Source organism: Pantherophis guttatus, chromosome 2, assembly GCF_059756535.1.
Source record: "Pantherophis guttatus breed Tessera chromosome 2, ASM5975653v1, whole genome shotgun sequence".
Taxonomy (NCBI): Eukaryota; Metazoa; Chordata; class Lepidosauria; order Squamata; family Colubridae; genus Pantherophis; species Pantherophis guttatus.
Window position 1 is genome coordinate 56,810,961 of NC_142064.1, and position 23,734 is coordinate 56,834,694.

The 23,734-nt window shown below is 35.9% G+C and overlaps 1 protein-coding gene across 1 annotated transcript; it reads right to left on the reverse strand.

The window, feature by feature from the left end:
* Positions 1-880: 880 nt before the first annotated feature.
* Positions 881-21,781, reverse strand: C2H5orf63 (chromosome 2 C5orf63 homolog). The gene is given in 5 exon segments (XM_034409992.3): positions 881-997; positions 1,000-1,170; positions 5,718-5,774; positions 12,186-12,303; positions 21,694-21,781. Coding segments are annotated over 4 exon segments (366 nt in total). The 5' UTR covers positions 12,297-12,303; positions 21,694-21,781; the 3' UTR covers positions 881-970.
* Between the last annotated feature and the right edge of the window lie 1,953 nt (positions 21,782-23,734).

A 23,734-nucleotide genomic window follows, 5' to 3' on the forward strand; every position in this document is an offset into this window, starting at 1 on the left:
AAGCAATTATCATAAAGAGTGGCCAATTTTCATGGATACATAGTCCTTGACTTATGATCACAATTGAGCCCAAAATTTCTGTTGCTAAGTGAGACATTTGTTAAGTGAGCTTTGCCCCATTTTGTGACCTTTCTTGTCACAATTGTTAAGTGAATCCCTGCTGTTGTTAAGTTAGTAACATAGTGGTTAAGTGAATCTGGATTCCCCATTGATTGCTTGTCAGAAGATTGCAAACGGGAATCACATGATCCCAGGACATTGCAACTGTCATAAATATAAGCCAGTTGCCAAGTTTCCGAATTTTGATCATGTGTCCATAGGGATGCTGCAACATTAGCAAGTTTGAAAAACAGTCATAAGTCAGTTTTTTCAGTGCTGTTTTAACTTTGCATAGTCACTAAACAAATGGTTGTAAGTTGAGGACCATCAGTGTTATCCTTAAAATCTAGGCAAGTTCTCTCAAGTTGAAACCTTCCGGATGCACTGAATTCCAAGCCAACAGAAGAATGGAAGTTATGAAGTCCAACATATTTAGAAGGAAAGGCTGCTATATAATTTTAGCCTAAGGTTTAAATCTATTGTTAGCTATGCAAACTGCTATCCAAGGAAAGTTATATAATGTTTAACAACAAATATAAGAATGAAGGTGAAATTGATAATAAGTTTCCTTGGATTCAGATTGTTTCAATTATTTTAGAACATTATTTTATGCTGCTTCACTTTTATTAATACAATTATATGCCACTGTATAGTAGTAGCATAAAGTCTAAAGCGTATATGAGATGTGTGACAATTGAAAAAAATTCTAAAATGTGTGTTGTGTTTACTGTCAGTGAAGAACATAGTCAATGTAAAATAAATATGTCATCAAACACAACTCTTGATAGTTGATTATAAAATTTGCAGGGTATGTTTTTGTTTGTACAAAAGGCAATACAAAAGTGATCAATGCAATCCTTATGGCTTGCAGTTAAATATCTTCATTTTGCTTCATTTGTTTCTTTCATCTTGTAATTCTAAATTCAAAAGATGATTTTCTAGTTTTTGTGTATCTACTCGATGCTTCATTAAGAATTTCCCATTCAGATGAAATACAGGTATTTCATACTTGTATTTTTCAAGCCAGACTGAATGATTAGGTAGAGTTATATCTATTTCCTCCAAAGTAAACTGTAAAAACAAAAACAAATGGACAATAAAATAGCTAGCAGCCAAACATTAGAAAAGCACAGTAATAAATCATACTAAAAGATTTGAAGAGATCTCAACGAAAATCTATGTAGGTTGTAAAGTAATACTTATGTTGAAAAAACTGATTAGGTTTATTTCTTTCAGCAAGAATTTTGAATGATTTGAATAAGAGGATTTGGGGACCCCAGTAAGGACTACTGCTATAGATAAAAATATCGTGAGAAACAGTTTCCCAATTTGTCTACAGAGGCAATTAGATTACAAATGAACAAGTAATTTTGAAATTTGCTGGCAGCGTGATGAAAGACTGCATATAGTCTATATTTGCACAATAACTTGAACTGCAACCTAGTCAATCATATTTTAGCCTAGCATGTTGGAAGAATGCAGCTCATAGGATTAGTTTATGTTGGAGTCTACTATGTGAGCTTAGGTTTGTGTTAATTCCCTGAATTATATTGATTTAGTAAGTATGTTCTGTGAACATAATCATTCTTGGTCTTTTTTGTCAAGCATCCTAGATGAGTCACTTATAGAAAAGTTGCTTATTAGGCTGGAGAGATCTCAACTGCTTCCATTTGAGAAGACAAAAGACTTGTAAAATGGCAGTGGGGAATAAAACACCCTAATTAGATCTGATTTCAGATTGCTTTCTGGAATGATTTCATCTCCATGTTTGAGCCCTGTAGTTCAAACCTCCCAATATTATTCTAGGGCAAATCAGCCCTGTGTGGTTAGTCCAATAATCTTCTGGACCCATTATACATAGAAGGTATTATTTCCTGGAGGCCTTGGAGTATAAATAAAGAATAAAACAAATTCAGTGAGTTGAGTCTAGTAATTAAAGCAAACATTTGTCTTGAACTACATGTTGGCCAAGTTTTCAGTGCACAGTCAGATTTCTTCTCTTTTGCTATCATTCCAGTTTCAGAAAATGGTTACACTAACTCATTCCTTCTTAGCAAAGCACCAGTTTTAGCAAATTTCTAAATAGGAAAAAGAAACAATCAGACATTTTATAGGAAGGAAATCCCATTGATTGGGATTCTAACTGTATTTTTAGAAAAACAATAACTTCCAGGCTGTATAAGATAGCAACCCATCTTCTGTTTCAGTAACACTTTATCTGTATATTTGTTTTATCTTAACCATATAAACGGACAAAATCAAATCCATGAAGATTTTGAGGCAATTATTTTGGTAGGAACTGTAATACGTAACACTGAATTATTTTACCATGAAATATTTCCATTTTTAGTACTTATGAAACGCTATTGATAACAATTAAAGTATCTTGGTGATTTACAATAAAATGCGCTATCACAATTAAACCAAAGATACTAAGAACGGTTAGAAACAAATAAAATAAAATAAACAATTAAGCATTGTTTATTTAAAAGATACATGGCAGGGCCTTTTTAAAGGCCAACAAAGGAGCTAAGTCTCTTAAGGGGTGTATGCCAAAAAAAAGTAGGAAGGCAGCTCCAGAGAAGGATTAATGGAGATATAGCCAAAATAGCTAATGATATCACATAGAAATTTATATTTCTATTTATAAATGTACCCTTGTACCCTATGACTATCATTAAATGTTGTACCTTATGATTATTGACAAATGTATCTTTTCTTTTTATGTACACTGAGAGCATATGCACCAAGACAAATTCCTCGTGTGTCCAATCACATTTGGCCAATAAAAAATTCTATTCTATTCTATTCATATAATTTATATAGAATAATATACAATTTATATTCTCCCAAGAAGCCTAAATCAAGGTATATGAGACTTCCAAATCAATTTTTAAAACTCTGATTCAGAGTTTTCAAACCAAGATCATCATTATCATCATCCCCACCTCAAGGAGGAATTTTCAAAAAGGTCAGTTAAATCTAAGGAGAAAATAGAGACAATATTTGGTGGAAAATTTACGAGAGTTCTCTTTCCTAGAGTGTCCAATCTTTTTATTTGCAACTATAAATAGGAATAAGCTTGATTTATAAACCAGAAGGTATAAAGAATTTGATGCATTTTACAGGAATCATGAAGTTTGTAACATATTATTAAAATAATGAGTGCTTGTAATAAATGTCTGTGTTAACCACTAGGTGAAAAGATTTATATCACACCATACTTATCCATCATTATTTGTCCGCTGGTAGGTTTTATTTATACGGGTCAACAAGAATGATTTACCCATAAGAAGTGTTGGATTATACATTTATACTAAGTATTAACATTTTTTGAAGGCAGCAATAGAAAAAGGCTTTCACTGGAATAGGCTGTTTTTGGAAAAAAGGTATGGGAACTAATGCCCTATGTCAACTCTAAACCGAACCTGGCTGAAGCTATCTTTTGCTGCCTTATAGTTGCCACGAACTCTGAAATGAGGAAGGATGGGGGAAGTAGATAGACTGGCTAACAGTCAAAACAAAAAGTTTTCTTGTGGGAACCAAAGTCATCCCAACAAGTGGCAGTTGAAGGAGGAGAGGAGTGATCAAGCAGCCTGCCAGTTACTTTCATTGGACAATGTGACCAGTGATATCTGGGAAGGTCTCTTTTAATTAGGCTAAAACCGTGGGAACTTTTAGAGTTGGCTTTTCATTAGCTGTGCTGATATGATGTATCCAATAGACATGTTTTTGAGGAATCTACCTGCCTCATAGTGCTCCTTTTAGCGGATGCGTTACTCGTAATGCTGACACCCTAAAGCAAATTGGCAGCTGCCGCACAAATATAATGTCCAGAAATAACATATTCTCTTTCAGCACTTCTGGAGACCAACTTGACTAAAGGTAGACTTTGACTTATGACCATGATAATTTTATTGCACAAATTATAGCTATCTATTGGGAAAGATGTGATTTCTTCCAGTCATCGCTGGACATTTATCCTACCTTCATAACTTAAGAATTGAGCTCCTTTGGGGACTAATCTTGGAAGCTACGATTTGATTCCATGACAAGTATCAGAATCCCTGTGTAGGTTAAAAATTAATGCTCCTTTGTTTTGGTGCCTACAACACTGGATTATTTTGACAAATTTACCCATGGAAAGTTTATTATGGAATAATCTGTGTTGAAAAATACTTTTTTATTCTTTTAATAAGAAAGGAAAGATATAGACTTGATTAGTAGACTTACTCAATCTGTGGCATTCCCTACTAAGACTATACCTTGAATGAGTCAAGAGGAATGAAAAGGCCAGAAAGTTAACAAGATGCTCAAAAACAGGAAGAAAATTGAAAGAACAAAAGGCAGTGTGTGAAGTGGCGTAAGGATATGGCAAAAATAAGGATGATTTGCAGGGACAAAAAAGCTATGAAAAATTATACAAAATAGTATCGGAGTAAGTTAGTTTTCACTATGCTGCCTTTTCATTTCTTTCTTGGGCCTTTAATGTCTTTGGCCTAGTACTTTTTTAGTCCTTTTCTGTGTTTTGCATAACTTTGTTTATCCTGAAAAGGAATAGGAAGCATATAGAATAGTAGGAAAACCATTTTTAAAAAATCTTGTAACATTCTTATAACATTATTACTTTGTATTAATCCAGTTTTAGGAAAGCCATTTAAAAATGTCTGCTGAATTAAAAAAAACAAATGAATTATATCAGATTGTTTCTTGGCAGTTTATTCAATTCAAGCATTTTTAATATACTGTGTTTTGTGCAGATGCTATTGCTGCTTCTGATGTTTCATAGCGGTAAGTGCAGTTTCTCAACCTTGGCATCCAATCTTGTGGATTTGTGTGGATTTCAAGTCCCAGAATTCCCCAAACACTGGGTTAGAAGTTTAAGAGAGGTTAAACATGTCTCCCAGTAATCCTTTGTTATAGTAAGCTGATGAAATTGATGTGTGTTTCCTCAACAGTGGCACAAGTTCTTCTGCACTGTGTCTCTAGTACAGGGGTGTCAAACTCACATCTGTCGAGAGCCTTGATAGTACAGTGGTTTAGTGCACCCTGTTATTAACACAGCTGCCTGCAATTTCTGCTGGTTCGAATCTCTCCAAGGCTCAAGGTTGACTCAGCCTTCCATCCTTTCTAAGGTAGATGAAATGAGGACCCAGTTTGTGGGGGCAATAAGCTGACTTTGTATAAATATACAAAAGTATGAAGGCTATTGCTTAACGCATTGTAAGCCGGCCTGAGTCTCCGGAGAAGGGCGGCATATAAATCAAATTAAAAAAAAAAAAAAGAACAACTGTCCAGTGAGGAGCAATGCCATCAAATGGTACCATCTAAATGTGCTTGAGCTAAAGGAAAAGATTGATTGCAAAAAAGTGGCTACCCTTCTTAGCTTTTTTTAGGCAATGCACATAATTTCATCAAACTACCAAGAAGCATGCAAAATCAATCAATCAATCAATCCTGTTGGTGGCACGCTTGGTGGCGCGCTCACATTTGCAAAGGTAAGTGAATTCCACCTCTGCAATACATTCATCTGCTTCTGCAAACAGGTATGTTCTGATCCCTTATTTTAAATGTTGTGTGTTGGTGTTTTGCTTAAGCAAAGGACTGTATTAACCTACCTTGTGTTTATACGGTTCAAGCATCATTTTGGCTTCTTCGCATAAAGGACAGGGATGCTTAAATAGAAGAGGGGGGAAAAAGCAGACAGTAATGAAAAGTAGCACAGCTACATAAAGCTTATTAACATGCTCTCAAACAATTTTTATAATATTTTTCAGCATCAGTTGATTTTGGATTCTGTATCCTGGATTAAAGGGGAAGCATGAGAGAGGCGGCATTGACAGAATTATCTATCCTATTTTAGAACCCTGAAATAGGATAGATAACCTAACCCTGGAATATATCCTGGCAATCTATTTGTCCGTCATGTCCTTATAATGCTGACTTCCAAGGTCGTTCTGCTCTGTGCAATGGGAACGTTGTTTTCTTTGAAAATGCCTTCTCCCCCTATATTTGCCAGGCTTCTGAACCAATTCCTGGCTCAGACACCTAGATAGTCTACTCTAAACAGCAGCTCTCAATGATGGCAGTTGAAGGGCTGCAAAATGAAGGAGGAAAGAGAGAGCCAGTTTTTTATTGGTTCATGGCACAACCTTTCCTACACCTCTCAGCTCTTTTCAGTACAGATTTGGTGATTCTCTGGAATTGTGATAAATCCCTATCCAAAAGGAGCCTGATAATCTGTTCTGGCACAAGTGGTTTGTGCAGGTGTATTCAAAGGTAGCCCAAATTTGGGTGGTACCAAGCTTCTTTAGAACACAGGTTTAATTATGCCAAAACCCTGTCCAAAAGTGACCCAACTATCCAATGTTTTCAGCTGGCTGGTAACAATTGCTAAGAGAAGAGGAATTTGTTGTTTTAATACAGCATTTGTAAATAAAAACAGCATTATTTGCCAGCATCGTGCCTGTGGCAGAATACAGGTTGCCAGAATTATGTTGTCTAGTTTTCTGCCAATTCAAAAACCAGTGGGTAGAACTCAGGAAGAGCTCACAAGTGATTCATCATTGCTCTACAGCAAGAATAAATGACATGAGGCAATACCATTTTTAAATTAGCTAATTCATGGGGAAAAAAATGGCCAAGGCTGACAGCCCTCAATATCCTTTCTCACACTGCAAGAGTATGAGAAGGTGAAGTCAAATATTTAGTGCATTCACTTATAGCACCCTGTAACATAGAAGGCGCATACAAACACATTTCATTGAGTTCAATGAAGTGTACAAATAGAATTCAGGCTCTGCATTTAACTGCAGCTTCTTACTGTTTTTTTAAAGACAGATCCTATCCCACATATTATACAGTGGGATAAAAGTGCAGGCTAAATATTTAATCCATATCTACGTTTAGTTTGCAGCACATTGGCAGGGAACCTGGAGTTCTATAGTTGTTGTTGAACTTCACCTTTCAGCAGCCCCATCCAGCATGGCTAATGATGATGCTAGCAGCATCTAGAAAACCCTAGGTTCCAGGGGTGGGTTCTAAAATTTTTTACTACCGGTTCTGTGGGCATGGCTTATTTTGTGGGCGTGGCTTGATGGTCATGTGACAATTATTTAGGATTTAGCAGAGGTACTGGTCTACCAGGCTTTTAACTACTTGCAGAGACGTACCGATCTACCCATTTATTTTTGCAGGCACTGATCTACTCATGTATTTTTGGAGGCACTGATCTACTCATGTATTTTGGCAGGCACTGGTCTATTCATGTATTTTGGCAGGCACTCATTTACCCATTTATTTTTGCAGGCATTGATCTACTCATGTATTTTGGAAGGCACCTGTCTACTCATTTGTTTTCTTTTAACACTGATCAGCTGTAGGGCGGCCCTTTGGAGCTCCGCGACAAAAGTTTAAACAGTTTTTTTTTCATCTAGCCATCAGCTGGGACTCAGGAGGCAGCAATAGTTTGGGGGTGGAGCCAAATAAAAGGTAAGAATAATGGGGGGGGAACCGGGTTGAACCGGAAGGAACCCACCACTGCTAGGTTCCCATCCAATGAGCCTTTCTCAGAAAAGAGTAAAAATGGGTAGGTAGTTCTGGGGGACTAGGTAAGGAAAGAGAGATTTTTTTTCCTTGCCTCACCCATAGCCAACACTATTTTTGTGTTTGACGACATAAGTCCAAGATGAAGGGACATAATAGCCTTCATGGACATGATTTCTGCTCATGGTGAGGTTAAAACTCAGTTTCCTGGGTTATTCTCTCTCTGGAAGCAAATATAAGCCTAACAGGGCAGGAATGAAGTCCACAGATGGCAGAAGTCATCTTACCAAGGGTTTATGTAATTCTTCAAAGTCAACATGCTCAAACACTTTCCAGGTTAACACCACTATATGTTACCCTTATCACTTCTTGGATTCTATTCAGCCAGCTTCTAACTTTGAGCTAATGCAAGTAATTTAACTGCAAATAACTCACAAGAGACTATTTATGTTAATATTAATAAGACTATTAATTAACCTATCTTTCCCTAAAAGAGTCTGGGTCACTTTGAAAAGGGCCTTTGGATTGACCTGTACATATGCAAAAAGGACAGAGGAGAAATTTTTGCTTCACCACGAGATGTAGCCATGGATTTAGGACAATATTGTGTTCAGTTAGATTTACTCCTTGCCATGCACCAGCATCGCTCTAAGTATCCCCTCTAGCACTTTATTTCCAAGTGCTCTTCAGAGAATAAAGGAACTTCTGAGACTGGCATTCAGGGAGACAATTCTTAAAAGCAATCCTATCAAGGGCTTTTTTATCCCTATATTCCAAAGTTCAACTAGGTTCCACCCTGGCAAAACCTAGCTTTAGATTGTTGGGACACTTCCCCTACTTCCATCTGGAAGCCATTTAAATATATCAGACGCACCTTCAATGCTGCATGTGTTTGGATCATTTTAACCTATTCTGAACTTTCCATGTCCATGCAGTACATCAGGGGTATCAAACTCAAGGTGCTTAGATATGGCCCACGGGGCCGCCCTGGAAACAGTGAAGGACTGGCCTGTGATGCCTCTGCCAGTAAAAATGGAGCTCAGGAGTGCCACTCCATTTTCGCTGGCAGAGGCCTGTAGGAGGATCACCCAAACCCTGCCCGGGCTACCACAAGTGTCCCCGACACGAGTGACATCGAGCTGGCCATGGCCACCCAGCCCGAAGTCAAACACAACCCTGATGCGGCCCTCAATAAAATCGATTTTGATGCCCCTGCAGTACATCAAAGCCAGCATGAACTACATAGTGCAGGACAAAGAAAAGTTGCCTTTTCTCAAGTGAGACTATCAGTCCACATATACTTTCACAAAGTTCATGTGTCAGAAGAATCTAGACTGATATTTTGTCATGTTCATTATCTCCATTCTATTCACACAATTCTAAGTCAATGCAACATTGCATTCCAGGAACACTGATAAACGCAGAAAAATCTTCTCCAAGAGTACTAATTTTAGAGATAAAAGTCTTAGCCTCCAGCTGTAAGGCAATACCCCTTTAGAGAACTATCAAGTACTCTCCCACTGCAATTTTGCAAGAGAACAAACATACCTTCTGGGCATCCACAATTCTTTCTGTGCATTCTTTGTAGCATAATTTTTCTGTTTACTTAAAAACGTAATTGGAACTGGATAGAATGGATCCAAAATGAGATTATTACATTAAGCTAATAAAAGAAGCCTGTATTTTAGTCTGTCTAAGGAACTAAGCTTTTCTACTTTTGGGGCAATTTTTAACATTTTGTGCAGAAATGTTTATTTAATAAAACAAGACTGCATGTAAAATGTAATTCATTCTTTCTCTTTCTTTCTTTCTTTCTTTCTTTCTTTCTTTCTTTCTTTCTTTCTTTCTTTGTCTTTCTCTTTCTTTCTTTCTTTCTTTCTCTCTCTCTGTTTCTTTCTTCCTTCCTTTCTTTCTTTCTTTCTTTCTTTCTTTCTTTCTTTCTTTCTTTCTTTCTTTCTTTCTCTCTCTCTCTTTTTCTTTTTCTTTTTCTCTATCATACATCTACTAGATAATGCTTCCTCATCCTATTTTTTTTTATAATAGCAATTCTATGAAGTAGATTGGGCTGAAAAAGAGTGACTGGCCCTAATGAGTCACCTAAACAAGCTTTGGTGCTGACTGAATTTCAGACTGCACCATGCTATAACACATGCATCATTAAGACTCAGCATATGCTATAGTTAAGGCTTTGCATTTTTCATAGTTAACAATTACCCCTTTCCCCATCATACTATTATTCTTCATTTCTTTTCTATTTAGAGTATAGGCCACATAGATAACTAGCACTGAAACAACTTTGTTATATTACAATCACATGTAAGAATAAAAATTTAGCTCAATTTGCCTGAATCATATCAGCTAAATAAAATAGGCTGAAATCCAATTACATTTGGCATATTTCTTCCCCTTCTTTTAAAAATGTTTATTTCTGAACAGAAACATTTGTCTCACAAATGAACTGAATTGAGATATTAATTCTGTTATTAAGGTTCATTAACTAATACTGTAAGCAATCAATATATTTCTTCATTGTGGGAGGTGTAAATCCAATGGCATAAGGGGTCAGTGATGTCTAGATAATTAAATATTTACTTCTTGCCCTTCTTTGCCTTTCTCCCTGTTGGTAATCTGTGGTCACTTCCATCTCCCTTTCTTCCCAAACATACAGAGATCACATGCTGTTTGATGCTCTACTCAATAGGATGTAGTTAGCTGGGTGCTAGACTTTGCGAGTATCTATAAGGTAATTCATGTAAATAAATCTGGCTTCCCTTGTAGCTATTCAACTTGCTTCAATAATCACTCAGATTTCTACTCACACAAATACCCAAAATGCAATATATATATCTCAGAGCTTGATGGTTCACATCTGAAACCAAAAATGGGTACATGAGAACATGCCAGGGCATTAGCAAAGTCTGCAATCCTTCAAATCAAACTCAAGCTATGAGTTATATGTAAATTTTGAGGGAGGTTGCTAAGATCAAGGGGCCACAGTGGCTGAAGGGCAGGGACTGTACGGTTTGCATCATTCCAATTCCAAGAAAGGAGGAGCACAGCCAACCAGAAGTATAGTCTGCCCGTCGTTCTCTTGGAATTTTATTCATTATATGAAATGAACACACCAGCAGGATCAACCAATGCTGAAAGTCTAAGAAATCATCCATAATAGGGATTGGCCTATTGGGAGAAAGCAGGGAAGGTTATGCTCCACTTGCTCTAAAATACAGTCCTAATCATGTGCATAATCATATGTGAACTTGACTTAGTAATATGTGGGCATATTTGGCCACTGAGACCAGCTAGGAAATGAGAGAACTGTATGAGAGAATAAATGAAGAACCACAGTGGCACATCGTTTGCTGTTCCTTCTGAGCTTCCAGCTACTCTCTGATCTTGGAAGCTACACTTGGCGGTCCACAAGACCTGTCCCACATTTTCTAAACTAGCATCTCCTGGACAATGCTACATTCAGCTACATGTTACATTCAGCTATCACTCCACTGGCTTCTATAGGCAAAAGAGGGAAACACATCTGATATCCGTTGACTCAGGGAGAAATACATTTGTTTATTTATGGTAAATTATCTTGGGTTGGTCCAGTTTCTGAGGGGATAAATCCAATTTTTAAAAAAAGAAACCAAGAAATACAGCATAAGGGTAACTTTGTTACTGAACTTCCTAATAATCAACCTGAAGTACAAGTGCCATTTCTTTAAGAACCATAACTCAGTACTAGAGCTAAGGCCCCTATACAGACTGACCTTATACTGAAGAATCCAGGCTCAGTCAAACTATGGAGTAATAATTCAATAAGACCCTTGAGATCTTGGAATACAATAATCAATCATACAAAACATACAAACATTATACAATGTTTTGTATAATGGACTATATACAGCAACTTCATATGATCAGTTAGGCATGAAATGGACATGAGGATTCTCTCAGTTATATTGCTCAATCTCAGCTCTCATTTTTGCAAGCATAAGCATGTCTGTAGCGATGGAATCTGATGTACAAAAATATTTTGAGAACCCCAGTTTGCCTGCTTCTGAAATAAGCCTGGTATTGTTGAAAGTATTCTACTCGTAATAATCTTGCTACTGCCAGAAAACAGTTACATTCTCCTATTTTTATTCTTCCAAGCTACGGTTGCAGGATTCTCTCTAAGTGTTTCTCAATCTTAGCCAGGGGTCCCCAAACTTGGCAGCTTTAAGATTTGTGGACTTCAACTCCCAGAATTCTGGGAGTTGAAGTCCACAAGTCTTAAAGCTGCCAAGTTTGAAGAGCTCTGATCTTAGCCATTGTAAGACATGTGGACTTTAACTCCCCAAATCCCCTAGTCAGCATGCTGGTTAAATGAATTCTGAGAGTTGAAGCCTGCACATCTTAAAATGGCTAAGATTGAGAAAAACTGTTCTATGGTAAAACAATGAGCCAGAGCTGCCAATGGAGGTTTGCATTCAATTTCAACACTGTTGTTTTAAATTTGCATTTGAGGCCATCCTATTTGGTTTACTTGATCAACTAGTATTTACCTTGGTGAACAACGTTAACACTGGTAGTTTAGCACTGGCTTCACACAACATCCTTTGAAGTTGTTTTGAATAATTTGCGAGATGCAAGGTCCAACTTTGAAGCCACAGCATCTTTGCCCTGTTGAAACAATAAAATATTTCTCTAATTGCACACGATACGTTTTAATTACCAATCATAAGTTATGTATCAGTAGACAGTCCCATGCATGAGTGATGCTCAAGGAACTGTGTAAAATAAAAATGCAAATGTATATTATTTTCCCAACACTTGTGGCGAGTGGGGAATGTTTATGAATGAAATAAGCAGAATTTAAATTTATGATTACATTTTTCTTGCTTTAGGGCTTGCTTTAAATTCACTAACAAACCACAGTGATATAAACATATTGCACTATTTCAAGCAAAAACAAAACAAGACTTAGCCATTATTAGCAGAATAAAAAGAGCTCTATCTAGAACTTCTCTTAATCTAACCATATTGTTTTACATACAGTTTTGGTAATTCTTCAGAATGACTGCAATGAACAGCTGCTTTTATATTTCACTGAAATACAAATCATGTACAGCTAGTTCTCAACTTACAACCACAATTGAGCCCAAAATTTATGTTGCTAAGTGAGACATTTGTGAAGTGAGTTTTGCCCTATTTTACGACCTTTCTTACCACGGCTGTTGAGTGAATCACTGCAGTTGTTAGTAACATGGTTGTTAAGTAAATCTGGCTTCCCCATTGAATTTCCTTATCAGCAGATCCCAAAAGGTGATCACATGATCCTGGGATACTCCAACTATCATAGATATGAGTCAGTTGCCAAGTGTCTCAATTTTGGTCATGTGACTATAGAGATGCTCCAACGGTCATAAGTGTGAAAAACGGACATAAGTCATTTTTTTCAGTGCCGCTGTAACTTTGAATGATCACTAAATGAACTGTTGTACATCAAGAACTACCTATATGGCAAGTATTAAAAAAAAACCCACCACAGACTAGATGAAATTATTCCGTAATATTACTTAAAAACATGAAGATAACATTGTGGGTGAGGAAGCAGCAGTTACTTAATATATGAAAATATTTATTGTTGGCTTGTTTAAATGTTTTTTTTTAAACTATGTATCTGAAATCAAACATGAAACTACACTTTATAAAGACTATAATTATAGTCCAAAAGAATTATATCCATTTGCCGTGCAATTCCGTAGATATCTACCTTAAAATAAGTTCCAGTAAATAAGACTTTCCTCTAAGGAAATGTATGTAAGACTTCAATCTTACAGGGCAATCTTATTTATTCCTTTGTTTATGTGCTGCTTCCCACATTTAGAAGAAATATCTTGAAACAATCTATTTTATGCCTCTCTGTTTGGATGTAAGTCACAGTTTGTCTATTGGGACATAAATCTTAACAGATATATTTAAGATTGCAACATTTTGTAGCCATTCATTTTAGTGGGCCTAGTCTCTCACTTCAACTGAGATTTCTATCCTCCCTCTCTTTTATTTTGAAACTCACATTTAAAGCACGCCTAATTCTGTGATGGATTATGGCCTATGTCTACCTATCTACAGTTTGATTACACTATTGATAATCACCACCGTACAATACAATCTGTAACGTGGATAAATCTAGTTACACCTCTGGTTTGTATTGACACTGGAATCACAAATGAAATGGATAGGATTGGTGAACAGATTATTAGAACTGTGGATCATGTTAAATTATAGTCCAATTACTCACTGCTGTTTCTCTTCTATCTTGTATGATATATTGTGATGTCTTTCTCTCTCACACACATCATTTTCAAGGGTTTTTACGGAGAGGTCAGTTTCCTTAGAGGAAATGCCTAATGATTTATATTTCTTTATATAACATTTACATATACATTCAGGTGACTATAAAATGAGGATTTGCATAATAAGAAAGAGTAAAAAAGATTAATTCTTTTTGAGAGGGACGAAAATACCAGAATACATCAGCAACTAAATCTGTTCTTTAATAGCACTACCACTACATAAGAACACTTGGAGTCAAGAATTACAGGAGTCCCATAATATATCTCGATCAGCCTCCATATCAATATTCTTTAGTTACAAAGATCAATATTCTGTGCCCAGTTGCTGTTCTACAACACTTTGATATCTTTCTAATTGCACAATTTAGCCACATTTAATAATGAGCTAAACATATTAACAGTCTTCCCTAAAAAAAATACCATTATTGGAAGAGAAATTTCTCATAAATGTTTGGTCCTCAAGGGTGAGGTAGGCCAAATAAAAGTGACATTCAAGAAATTCAAATACATTGGATACATGGCATTACTAAAAGAACTAACTCTCCTTTTTAAATTTTTAATTTGTGATCTTATAAATTGGGTGTTTTAATCTGTGTTTCGGCCAAAATATTTAATAATTTTAAGGGATTTTTTAATATTTGTATTATTTGTATTTTACCTTGGCTGTTCACCGCCCTGAGTCCTTCGGGAGTAGGGCGGTATAGAAATTTGATAAATAAATAAATAAATAAATAAATAAATAAATAAATAAATAATTTTAGTTTATTTAAGATGTTGGACAGAAATAAAATTATAATGAGACATCATTGTAAGGGTAAAAATTAAACTGCAGTATAATTCTTCTTTATAGTGTTAGTAGACTAAATGTGACTCTAACCATCTGTCATTTGGTGAGACAATTTTTTAAAAGTTGAAATCTTTTACTGCTTTGGCAATGGCTTTAGACGCACAAAAACCAACTTTAGGCAGTTCCCCAAAATCCCAATACACAACCAAGCTACATAGAAATTCATATTAAACACAATGGTTACAAGAATATGATGAGTTTGAAAAAAGGGCCTATGAAGCAAGCAAGAAAAGTAACTTCTAGGAAGAAAGTTGAAAGAGAAAACACAGACAAAAACACAAAAGTGGAGGAACAAAAAATGAAGACCATAGAAAACTAGATAGTAATAACAAAGAAATGACTTTGCCACCATCAAGGATTTTCACCTTGGGTTTGGCTTGTAACTAAAGGCGGATAGGAGTACTACTTGGAAACGCAATCTCTCTCTCTCTTTTTCCCTCCACTGAGAGTATCTTAGTTTTGGAATTCTTTCTTCAGAGATATATGTGGAAGAGTGATAATATAAACTTCATAGTCAGGCAAAAGTAATTTTATTTACCTGGGCAGATTGAATATATTGGAAGTTTATTATTACAGATCTTAGTCTTTGTTTGGTATTCACTTTCAGTAGGACTTTTTAGTATTATCATTATGCATCACCCTGAAATCCAAAAAGAATATAAGTGGGGGATATAGAAACATTTAAATAGGCAAATAAAGCAGAATAAAATGCAGGTCATAAGTTTCCATGCAAGTAAGAGCTTTTATAAAACCATTGGAAGGTTGAAAGCAAAACCAGAACAACAATGATAGATTATAAGTAATTATAAATGAAAAGGAACAATAGCTCTTCATGTAGATTGTTCGACTCAGCCTTGAACTGCCTCTTATCACATGATCTTCAGGGTCTGTTTTACACAAATGTTAGATACAATTATCTTCGACTTAAGTGTGATGAACCACAGCACAGCTATGTCTCCAAGCTGCTCTAAGATGATTTGTGGCAATTTCATATAGTTCATCATTTCATTGAAAAGGGGGGAGGGGGTGGCGGCAGGGAAAACAGAGGTTGTACTAGCACTGGTGTATTTATTGATTCATAGACTGTCTCTCAATTCACATTTAATACTGATAGCAGCTATAGAAACCAGTTTTGACTGCTCATCTAAAGGGAGAGATCAACTGCAACACCTTAGAATAAACTGGGCACCCTCTAGTAGCGTGGACATCAATTCCTAGAATTCCTCTACTGTTATGCAATCTGGGTAAAAATTCTGGGAGTTGAAATTCCAGACAGCTGAATGTTTTCCAGGTTGGGAAAAATGTCTTCCTGGCTATCATCTGGATCTTGGGAACATAACTGTGTTCTATATAAGCATGGAGAGGTAATATAATTCTAGGAAAAACATGCAGATATATTTTTAAAAAACCCTGCAGTGTATTAATTGCAAAAGAAACCAACTGTGAAGAAAGACTCTTAATACTTAAGAGTACCAAGTAAGAATTATTTTACTAGTTTAACATAAGTATCATTTAACCTTGTTTTATAAGGTACTTTCAATCGTAATTCTGAATATATATGGATAAAGTGTGTTATAAATCTCAATTACCATAAAACAACACCTGCAGGGGCTGCTGGCATCTTTTTCTCATTTATCGTTTTGGAAAACAACCATATCATTCATCATACAAACATAATATAGAATGGGGAAAAAAACTTTTGGCCAGTGCTATATTCCAGGATGAAGAGCAAAGCAATAAATCCCCTTTTATATTATTAAATAAGAACAGCCAAGTACAATTTAGATGAATTAATTAGTCTGTAATGTTAAGAGATAAATATGTCTTAATTTCTCAGTTGCCCATTTTTAATTAGGATTTAAAAAAAAAACACATTTCCAGAGCTACAAAATAATGGCTGTAAGAGCTCTAAATACAAATGATAAAAATAAAGATGCCCCCAATTCAAGCTTGATCCATGATGACAGCAGCTCTGCTGTTTTCTTGGCAGCACAATAGATGCAGTTTGACACTCTTTTTCAAAGACGTTTCCTGACTTTTCTTTCTAGTCAGTAGCCCTGGAGAAGCTTCTGATATAAGCCAGGTGTGTCTAGGACCTACCAGCTGGTGAAGTGTGGCATATTTACCAATCACCTTATTAATTACAATGCCTGGGATTGGGCAAAAATTTATTTCTTTTTTATAAAATCTTATCTGTATTGCTACAGCCAAAAACTTGACTGGTAGACCAACTATTTGAAATGCATATTAATAACAGGTGAAGCACACAGAAGCTATCAGATAACATAAACATAAGTTCACTTAAAAGATTTCATCAACTCAAGTCATAGCATTTGTTTCTTACCCAATTCTTTCTCAAATTATCAATTCCATATTTTTGAGGTAACATCAGAAACATGGAAACTAACCAGAAAAACAAAAAGGAATTATTCTACCGTATCTCGCACATAATGGACACCAATAAAGGCATAGGCACATGGGAAGGATGTTAATTGAACAGAAGCAGACCAAAGGCTATGGACTGTTTTTGTCCAAGGATAAACATTAGACAAAATGAAAGAATAACTATTAGAGCCTACAGAGTAGCATTAATCACTCCAGAAAAATAACCATCTTATATATAGTTTAAAATGTAAGGTCTGCATGTGTTTATCAGCATGAGTGTGCCTGGTTTTATATATATATTAGGATCAAATTGTGATCTTATAAAGCAGTGTTTCCCAAACTTGGCAACTTTAAAATGTGGGGACTTTGATTCCCAGAATTTTCCAGCAGCATATAAAGCAACCTCCACTGAAGAAAAAATATTCAAAGGAGGAGCAGGCATCCTCAAAACTTTATCTGGCTTACTGCAAGATAAAAACATGATCATGATTCTGATCCTGGTTTCAGTAGAATTCCTAGGATGAAATGACAAGCTATGATCAATTAAAATAGAATGAATGCTTAGAATCTGCTCTTCCAGGATATGCTGAAAGAGGATAGAAGGAGCAGAGTGCAGACTTGTGCAATTAATGATAAAACATAGTTTAAAACCAGAACAGACAACTGAAACCAAAACAGTTAGATACAGGCAATCCTTGACTTATAACCATAATTGAGCCTGGCAATTATAACCATAATTATATAAGTCATGATGGACACAAAGTGAATCTATCACATGACTGGACCCAATTTTATGACCTTTGTAGCAGTGGTCATTAAATGAACACTGCAGTCATTAAGTGAACCCATTGTTTGCAATGGGCGTGTCCCCCCCCCGAAAATCAAAGTAAATGCTGGTTTCTGGAAAAAAAAACCATTATAAATTGTATCCATGTGACCCTGGGGCATTGCAAACAATCATAAATGCAGGTTACCCAAAATGTAAGTCACGTGATTGGGAAACAAACATTGTAACTTCAGAACCGAGTCATAAGTAGCTGTTTGGGGGTGTCCATCACAACTTTAAACAGTCACTAAACAAGTAGTTGTAAGTTGAGAAATATCTGTATAAGTTGTCCATCCCTACTCTAGTGTTATATTTGAATTAAGTTCATAAACAGTATAAATGAACTAAAATGCTTTTTTGATACCCTGAAGAATTGTAATCTAAAACATGAGAATTAAAATCCTATTTATTGCCACCTCTGATCGTGAAGCAGCACACTGTTTTCTTTTCCAATACTATGGTTCTTTCCTCTTCCAGAGAATGAAATAAGAAATTTCAGTCAAATATTACATAGCAGAAATGACATTCACTATATCTATACCAAATCACTACTGAATGTGCATAGATGCTACTATAAGCAAATATCATTTGAACAAGAACAAATACCCTTAGTTATGTGCACATTATACAAAATACTATTGGGAAATGGAGTTTACTCTATACCAGGGGTATCAAACTGGCTGCCTGCAGGCTGGAAGTGTCACATATAGGCAACGCCCACCCCAGCTCTGCAAAAGGAAAAAAATATTGTGATACGTCATGTGATGGCAACGTGACGCGATAAGTTTGGTATCCATGCCCTATACTGATTATTGTTGTATTTGGCCTATAAAAATGTGTATGGAAACAAGTTTTTTTTATTTTCTAACTTTACAAATGTCATAAGATTGATAAACGTGTTATGGAAATACAAATTCTCCTTTTCAGGATAGCCCTCTTAATGACTGAGTAAGACAAAAGTTTATACTACTAAGACTGTAATAGATAAGAGTATTGGAGCTGAATCAATTTGGGGTTCAGCAAAGTTTGGAGCATTAATGAAAGACACCATACTATATTTATTTCTAATTCAAGGTCATGATAGTTAGATATAATACAATCAAATATAAAATGTTAAAAAAAAGAATAGAAAGTTCTTCATTGGAGCAATTAAAAGGATCATTTATCGTACAATGATCAGTTGATCTATTCATGGTTCATAGCAAGAAAAATAGTGATATAATACACAATGATTTACTATAATTGAAAGAATAAAAATTAAAATGTTCCATGAATTTAAGCATAGAATTATTAATCTATTATACAGATCCTCTATTTTACATGCTAGCTCCTCTTTTCCTGAATAATAAATCAGAAGCACGTTGTCTAAACTTCTCTACAATTATTTTAATCATTCTGTTCAGTCCTACTTCTGCAGCTCAGAACTTCCTCTTCTTGGAAAGATTTACTTCTACTTTCCTTTAGCACATCTGAAAGATTATAATTTTGCTGAGATATGTGACCTTCTTAGTCAACTGCCCTACCCACAGACACACACACATACTCCCATACTCACTCCTTGAAATTTAAAATATGGTTGGTATTTCATATCAAAATTTAAAAATCAATTTTATCTTTTCAGAAAGAGAATGTATAGGCACCGTAACTTCTAATACTACCGTGCAAAAAAAAAAGTTATTGGTTGTAGCTAGTCTCATAAACTATATTTTAATTGGTTACCAGCACTTAAACCATGGCTTTCCATTTCAGATATCTCAGGAAACTATCTGTAGCAAGGTTGGGCTAATGAGGGATAAAAAGAAGGGCCATGCAGTCTAATAAATCATGAATATTATACCTACACTTGGTTACAATTTTTCTTATTTCATCATCAACCCATCTTATTGTGACTCCCAAATCTGCTTTGGAAGCAAGGCAGCATGTTTTTTAGCCAGGCCAATCCACAATTCTTAGTTTATTCCCCACAATTCTGAACTGAGAACTTAATTATTTTTTCTGTTCAAGGGCTGCTCCTACCATGAAATACAGTAAATAGCTGCTTTTCTCTCTTTGCACTTTTCTCTTTAGTTTGTTTTTCTATATTTTTATCTTATAATAAAACTTGATAATTTTTTTTTGAAATGAAATACGAAATAGAATACGATGATTGCAGCAGGTAGCAGATTCTGAAAGAACAGGGAATTGTTATTTGGTATCATTGTAACATTACTATCAGTGGTTAGGACATGTGATTGAGAGTTTTCCATTCCTGTATACTAAAACTTGGCCAGAAGGATTTGGGGGTAAAGCACAATTGCCCTCAGACAGCAAAAGGTATTTGCTATTAGTCCCTAAGAAAAAGGAACAGGTCTTTTTTGCTGTTGTTATGAAAAATGTACACTGCCAGTGCTGAAAGAGGACATTTCATACATTAGTATATGATGAAGTAGTAAACCATAGCTTCCTCTATTCTTTAAAAAAATGAAGAAAAATTCATTGCTGCTACTGATTATTTCTCAATTCAAGATTTCTGGTAACTACCATGTAACTACATCCTGGTGATTCACTGTCATAACGTCACTGGGAAGAACTATTCTAACTTAAAGAGATTAAAATTTTTGGGAATTGAGTAGTTTCTGGTTCCACATCCTATAAGAACCACCCATCCTCTTAGTTTTATTCCATTGATCAGAAAATCATCAAACTTAAGCCATAATATAATTTATTATGTATCCAAACTGTTGGATTGAAGTCCAGGCTGTGGCTAATAGACGATTCAGAAACTGCTTAAGAAAAACATTGACATGTATAAAAGATATCTGGGTTACCAACTTTTCCATTTCATTCTTGTACGCTAATCCAACAAGAATTGAGCATTGCTTTCCAAAAGATACTAGCCTAATCAAAGAAAACGTACAGGTCAGGAGGAGAAATAAGTTTCTTCCCCAAGACCTCAGTTTTATTTATTAATTTAAAGGCAACTCAGAATGATGAAATGACTTAAAAATAAATAGTATTTTCAATAGTAGATTATCGCACTTTATCTGTTTTTCTGGGAATTTAAAGAATTGTAATTTAAATTTCTGAAAACCTACTCCATTTATTTTAGCCATACAATTCTGGGGTGAGGTTTCGACTTCATTTCCCCAACCTTCCCTGGCCTAGCTCCAATTTTTAGGACAGTTTGGTTGTATAGCACACACATACAAGCTCCAATCACAGATCTTCTTCTGATCTGTACATTTTCTTGATCAGGCTAGAACCTACAGGAAAATGCAATACTCAGGTTGTATCAGGGTACAGGAATAAAACTGGAAAAGTTCGCAGACCAGATATTTTGATATGCATCATCCAAATACGAACCATGAGCTATCCACGTTCTGTGCTGAGATCCAATTGTTTTTATTAATTTGTAAAAATACGGGTGGGGTACAAATAAATAAAGAAATGAACTTGTTATGGCCAAACATGCAATGCAGTAAGCCGTATTATGTTCCTGCCTAGGGAATTCTGGGTGTTGAAGTCACCCACCTAAAGGTCGATTAGATTGAAAAACACTGGATTAAAACAAGAGAAACCTGCAAATTCACACATCGTCTAGAAACCAGCAACGGGAGTCCGACCAGTCTTAGCTGCATTATTAGAAAAGAACGAGTCCTTCCTTTCAAAAGACCAACCTTTGACAAGCTGAGCCCGCTCCAGACACAAGCAGCGAGCGATCGCCTGCTCTCTTTGTTCAACTTCCTGAAAAGCATATAGAGATACGATTAGGGTAGACTGTAGAGCCATCCTCTTCCCCTTTCTTACTTCTATGGGCTTAAGTCTCTGAAGTTGTAGCGGTAGAGGATTTCTGTTCGGCTGTGATTTAAAGCTGCGGTTTGAAGGGTCGCTGTACAACTTTGACTCGAATTGCAAACTTGCCCCGCGAAGACGCTAATCTGATGGCGGTTGTAGTTGCGGCTGTTGTGTTATGTCCATTTTAATGACGCATTTTTCAAAACAACTTCCCACGCTTTTAAAAGATACTGGGCTGACTTTTGAAAACATCCCAAAGGAAGACAATGGCGTGGATTTGATTCAAGAGAGTTTATATTATATTTATATTTTTCACAAGAATATGGGACATTGATGTTGACTGGCGTACAAGATCCTGCTTTCTCTAATTCCAAGTGTTGTGTGGTCTACTGGTCTGTATTTTAAAACACAGGCTAAAATAAACTAAAAAATAAAATATATCGCTGGAAAAAAAGCCCTTCGTATCTTTTGTTCCATATTGAAAAATGGGGTTGGAGAGGGAATGTGCTATCATAAGAAATGAAAAATTGGAATTCTTCCATTGTTTCCTAGAGCTTCATTCAGATAAAAAGCTGGAATGTTCACTCACTGAATAAAAATACACAATTAGTTATTTTTGCCAGTAAAGAAGGAAGGGAAGGTTAGAAACAATATTTTTAAGTGAGATTTAATTTTAACAGCATGTAGTCAGGAAAATCAGAATAAAATCTTTCCATATTCTTGTGGTCAGAAGAATATTTCAGACCATAGTGATTTCAGATGGACACTTCATAAAACCTTTAGTTTCGCAATCTAACATTTTATCTGAAGATTTACAGCAGGACTTGAATTCTGGTTTTTAAAAATATCCCATGCGTCTTGTCCTAATGTTTGCTGAAGGAAACAGACTAATGCATAAATATTACATTAAAAAATTAATTCTTTGCCTTCTTCCTAAAATGGGGTGTAGGAAGTTAGCACCCACCCCTTTCCTAGAAGAATGAAATATTTTAGGAAATATTAAAAAGGCAGAATATTATGTTTCCCTGTATGAGAAATGGAGAAACATGTTTTAAAGGCAAAGCAGCTCCCCCTTCCTGCCTCCCCCCTTTTTGTTAATGGGCCAGAGGCAGAAACCCAATCCTTTGTCAAAGGACCATAATCTGCAACACAATAGAACCCATCTAGCAACAGAAACTAACCCAATGGGACCCATCTAGCAACAGAAACTCACCACATGGCACCTGGGAAGATTATATCAGCCAACAAGGCTAGCTAAGACCCTCACCCCCTGGGGGTCTGACAACCAATCAGGTTACTCTTTTGGGACCCCAGGAAGTTCAAAGCCAGAGAGGGCATAAAACTCGCAGCATCTCCGCCCCTTTTCTGTTCAGGCACTCAAACCATGTGATCCTGTCCACCATTAAACCATCTTTCCAAGCAGTCTCCATGTTTCCAGTGTCTTTTTCCCCACTTGGAGCTGAACCCAGAAGGATATTTCTTCTAACGGGGAAGGGGGGACTGACATTTACTCTCCTCATATTTTTTTCAGCTCAATATTGGCTGAGCATATGGAGAACAGAAAAGTCTATTCAAAGGTCCCACGCTCCATATTACAAGAAAGTTGCATAAACTACCATAAACAAATTGCCACATTTTATTGCAACAAACTCTGGCTATTAAATATGGCTTGTTTGTAGGAGCACTTCTCTTTTATCTGCTCTGGTAAAAGCTTTATCATGATCCTTGATAAAAAGCTTTTATAAGATTTGACACCACTTGGTAAATAAATTAGATTTGCCCTTCAGGAATGTTATTATGTTACAACTGAGCTGCCATTTAAAAACATCCTACAGACAGTAATAATGCAAGAAAGGAGCAGCAGCATTTTCTGGCTGCTAGAAAAAAATACCTGACAACAACTGCTAAGTAAAATGAGGCACT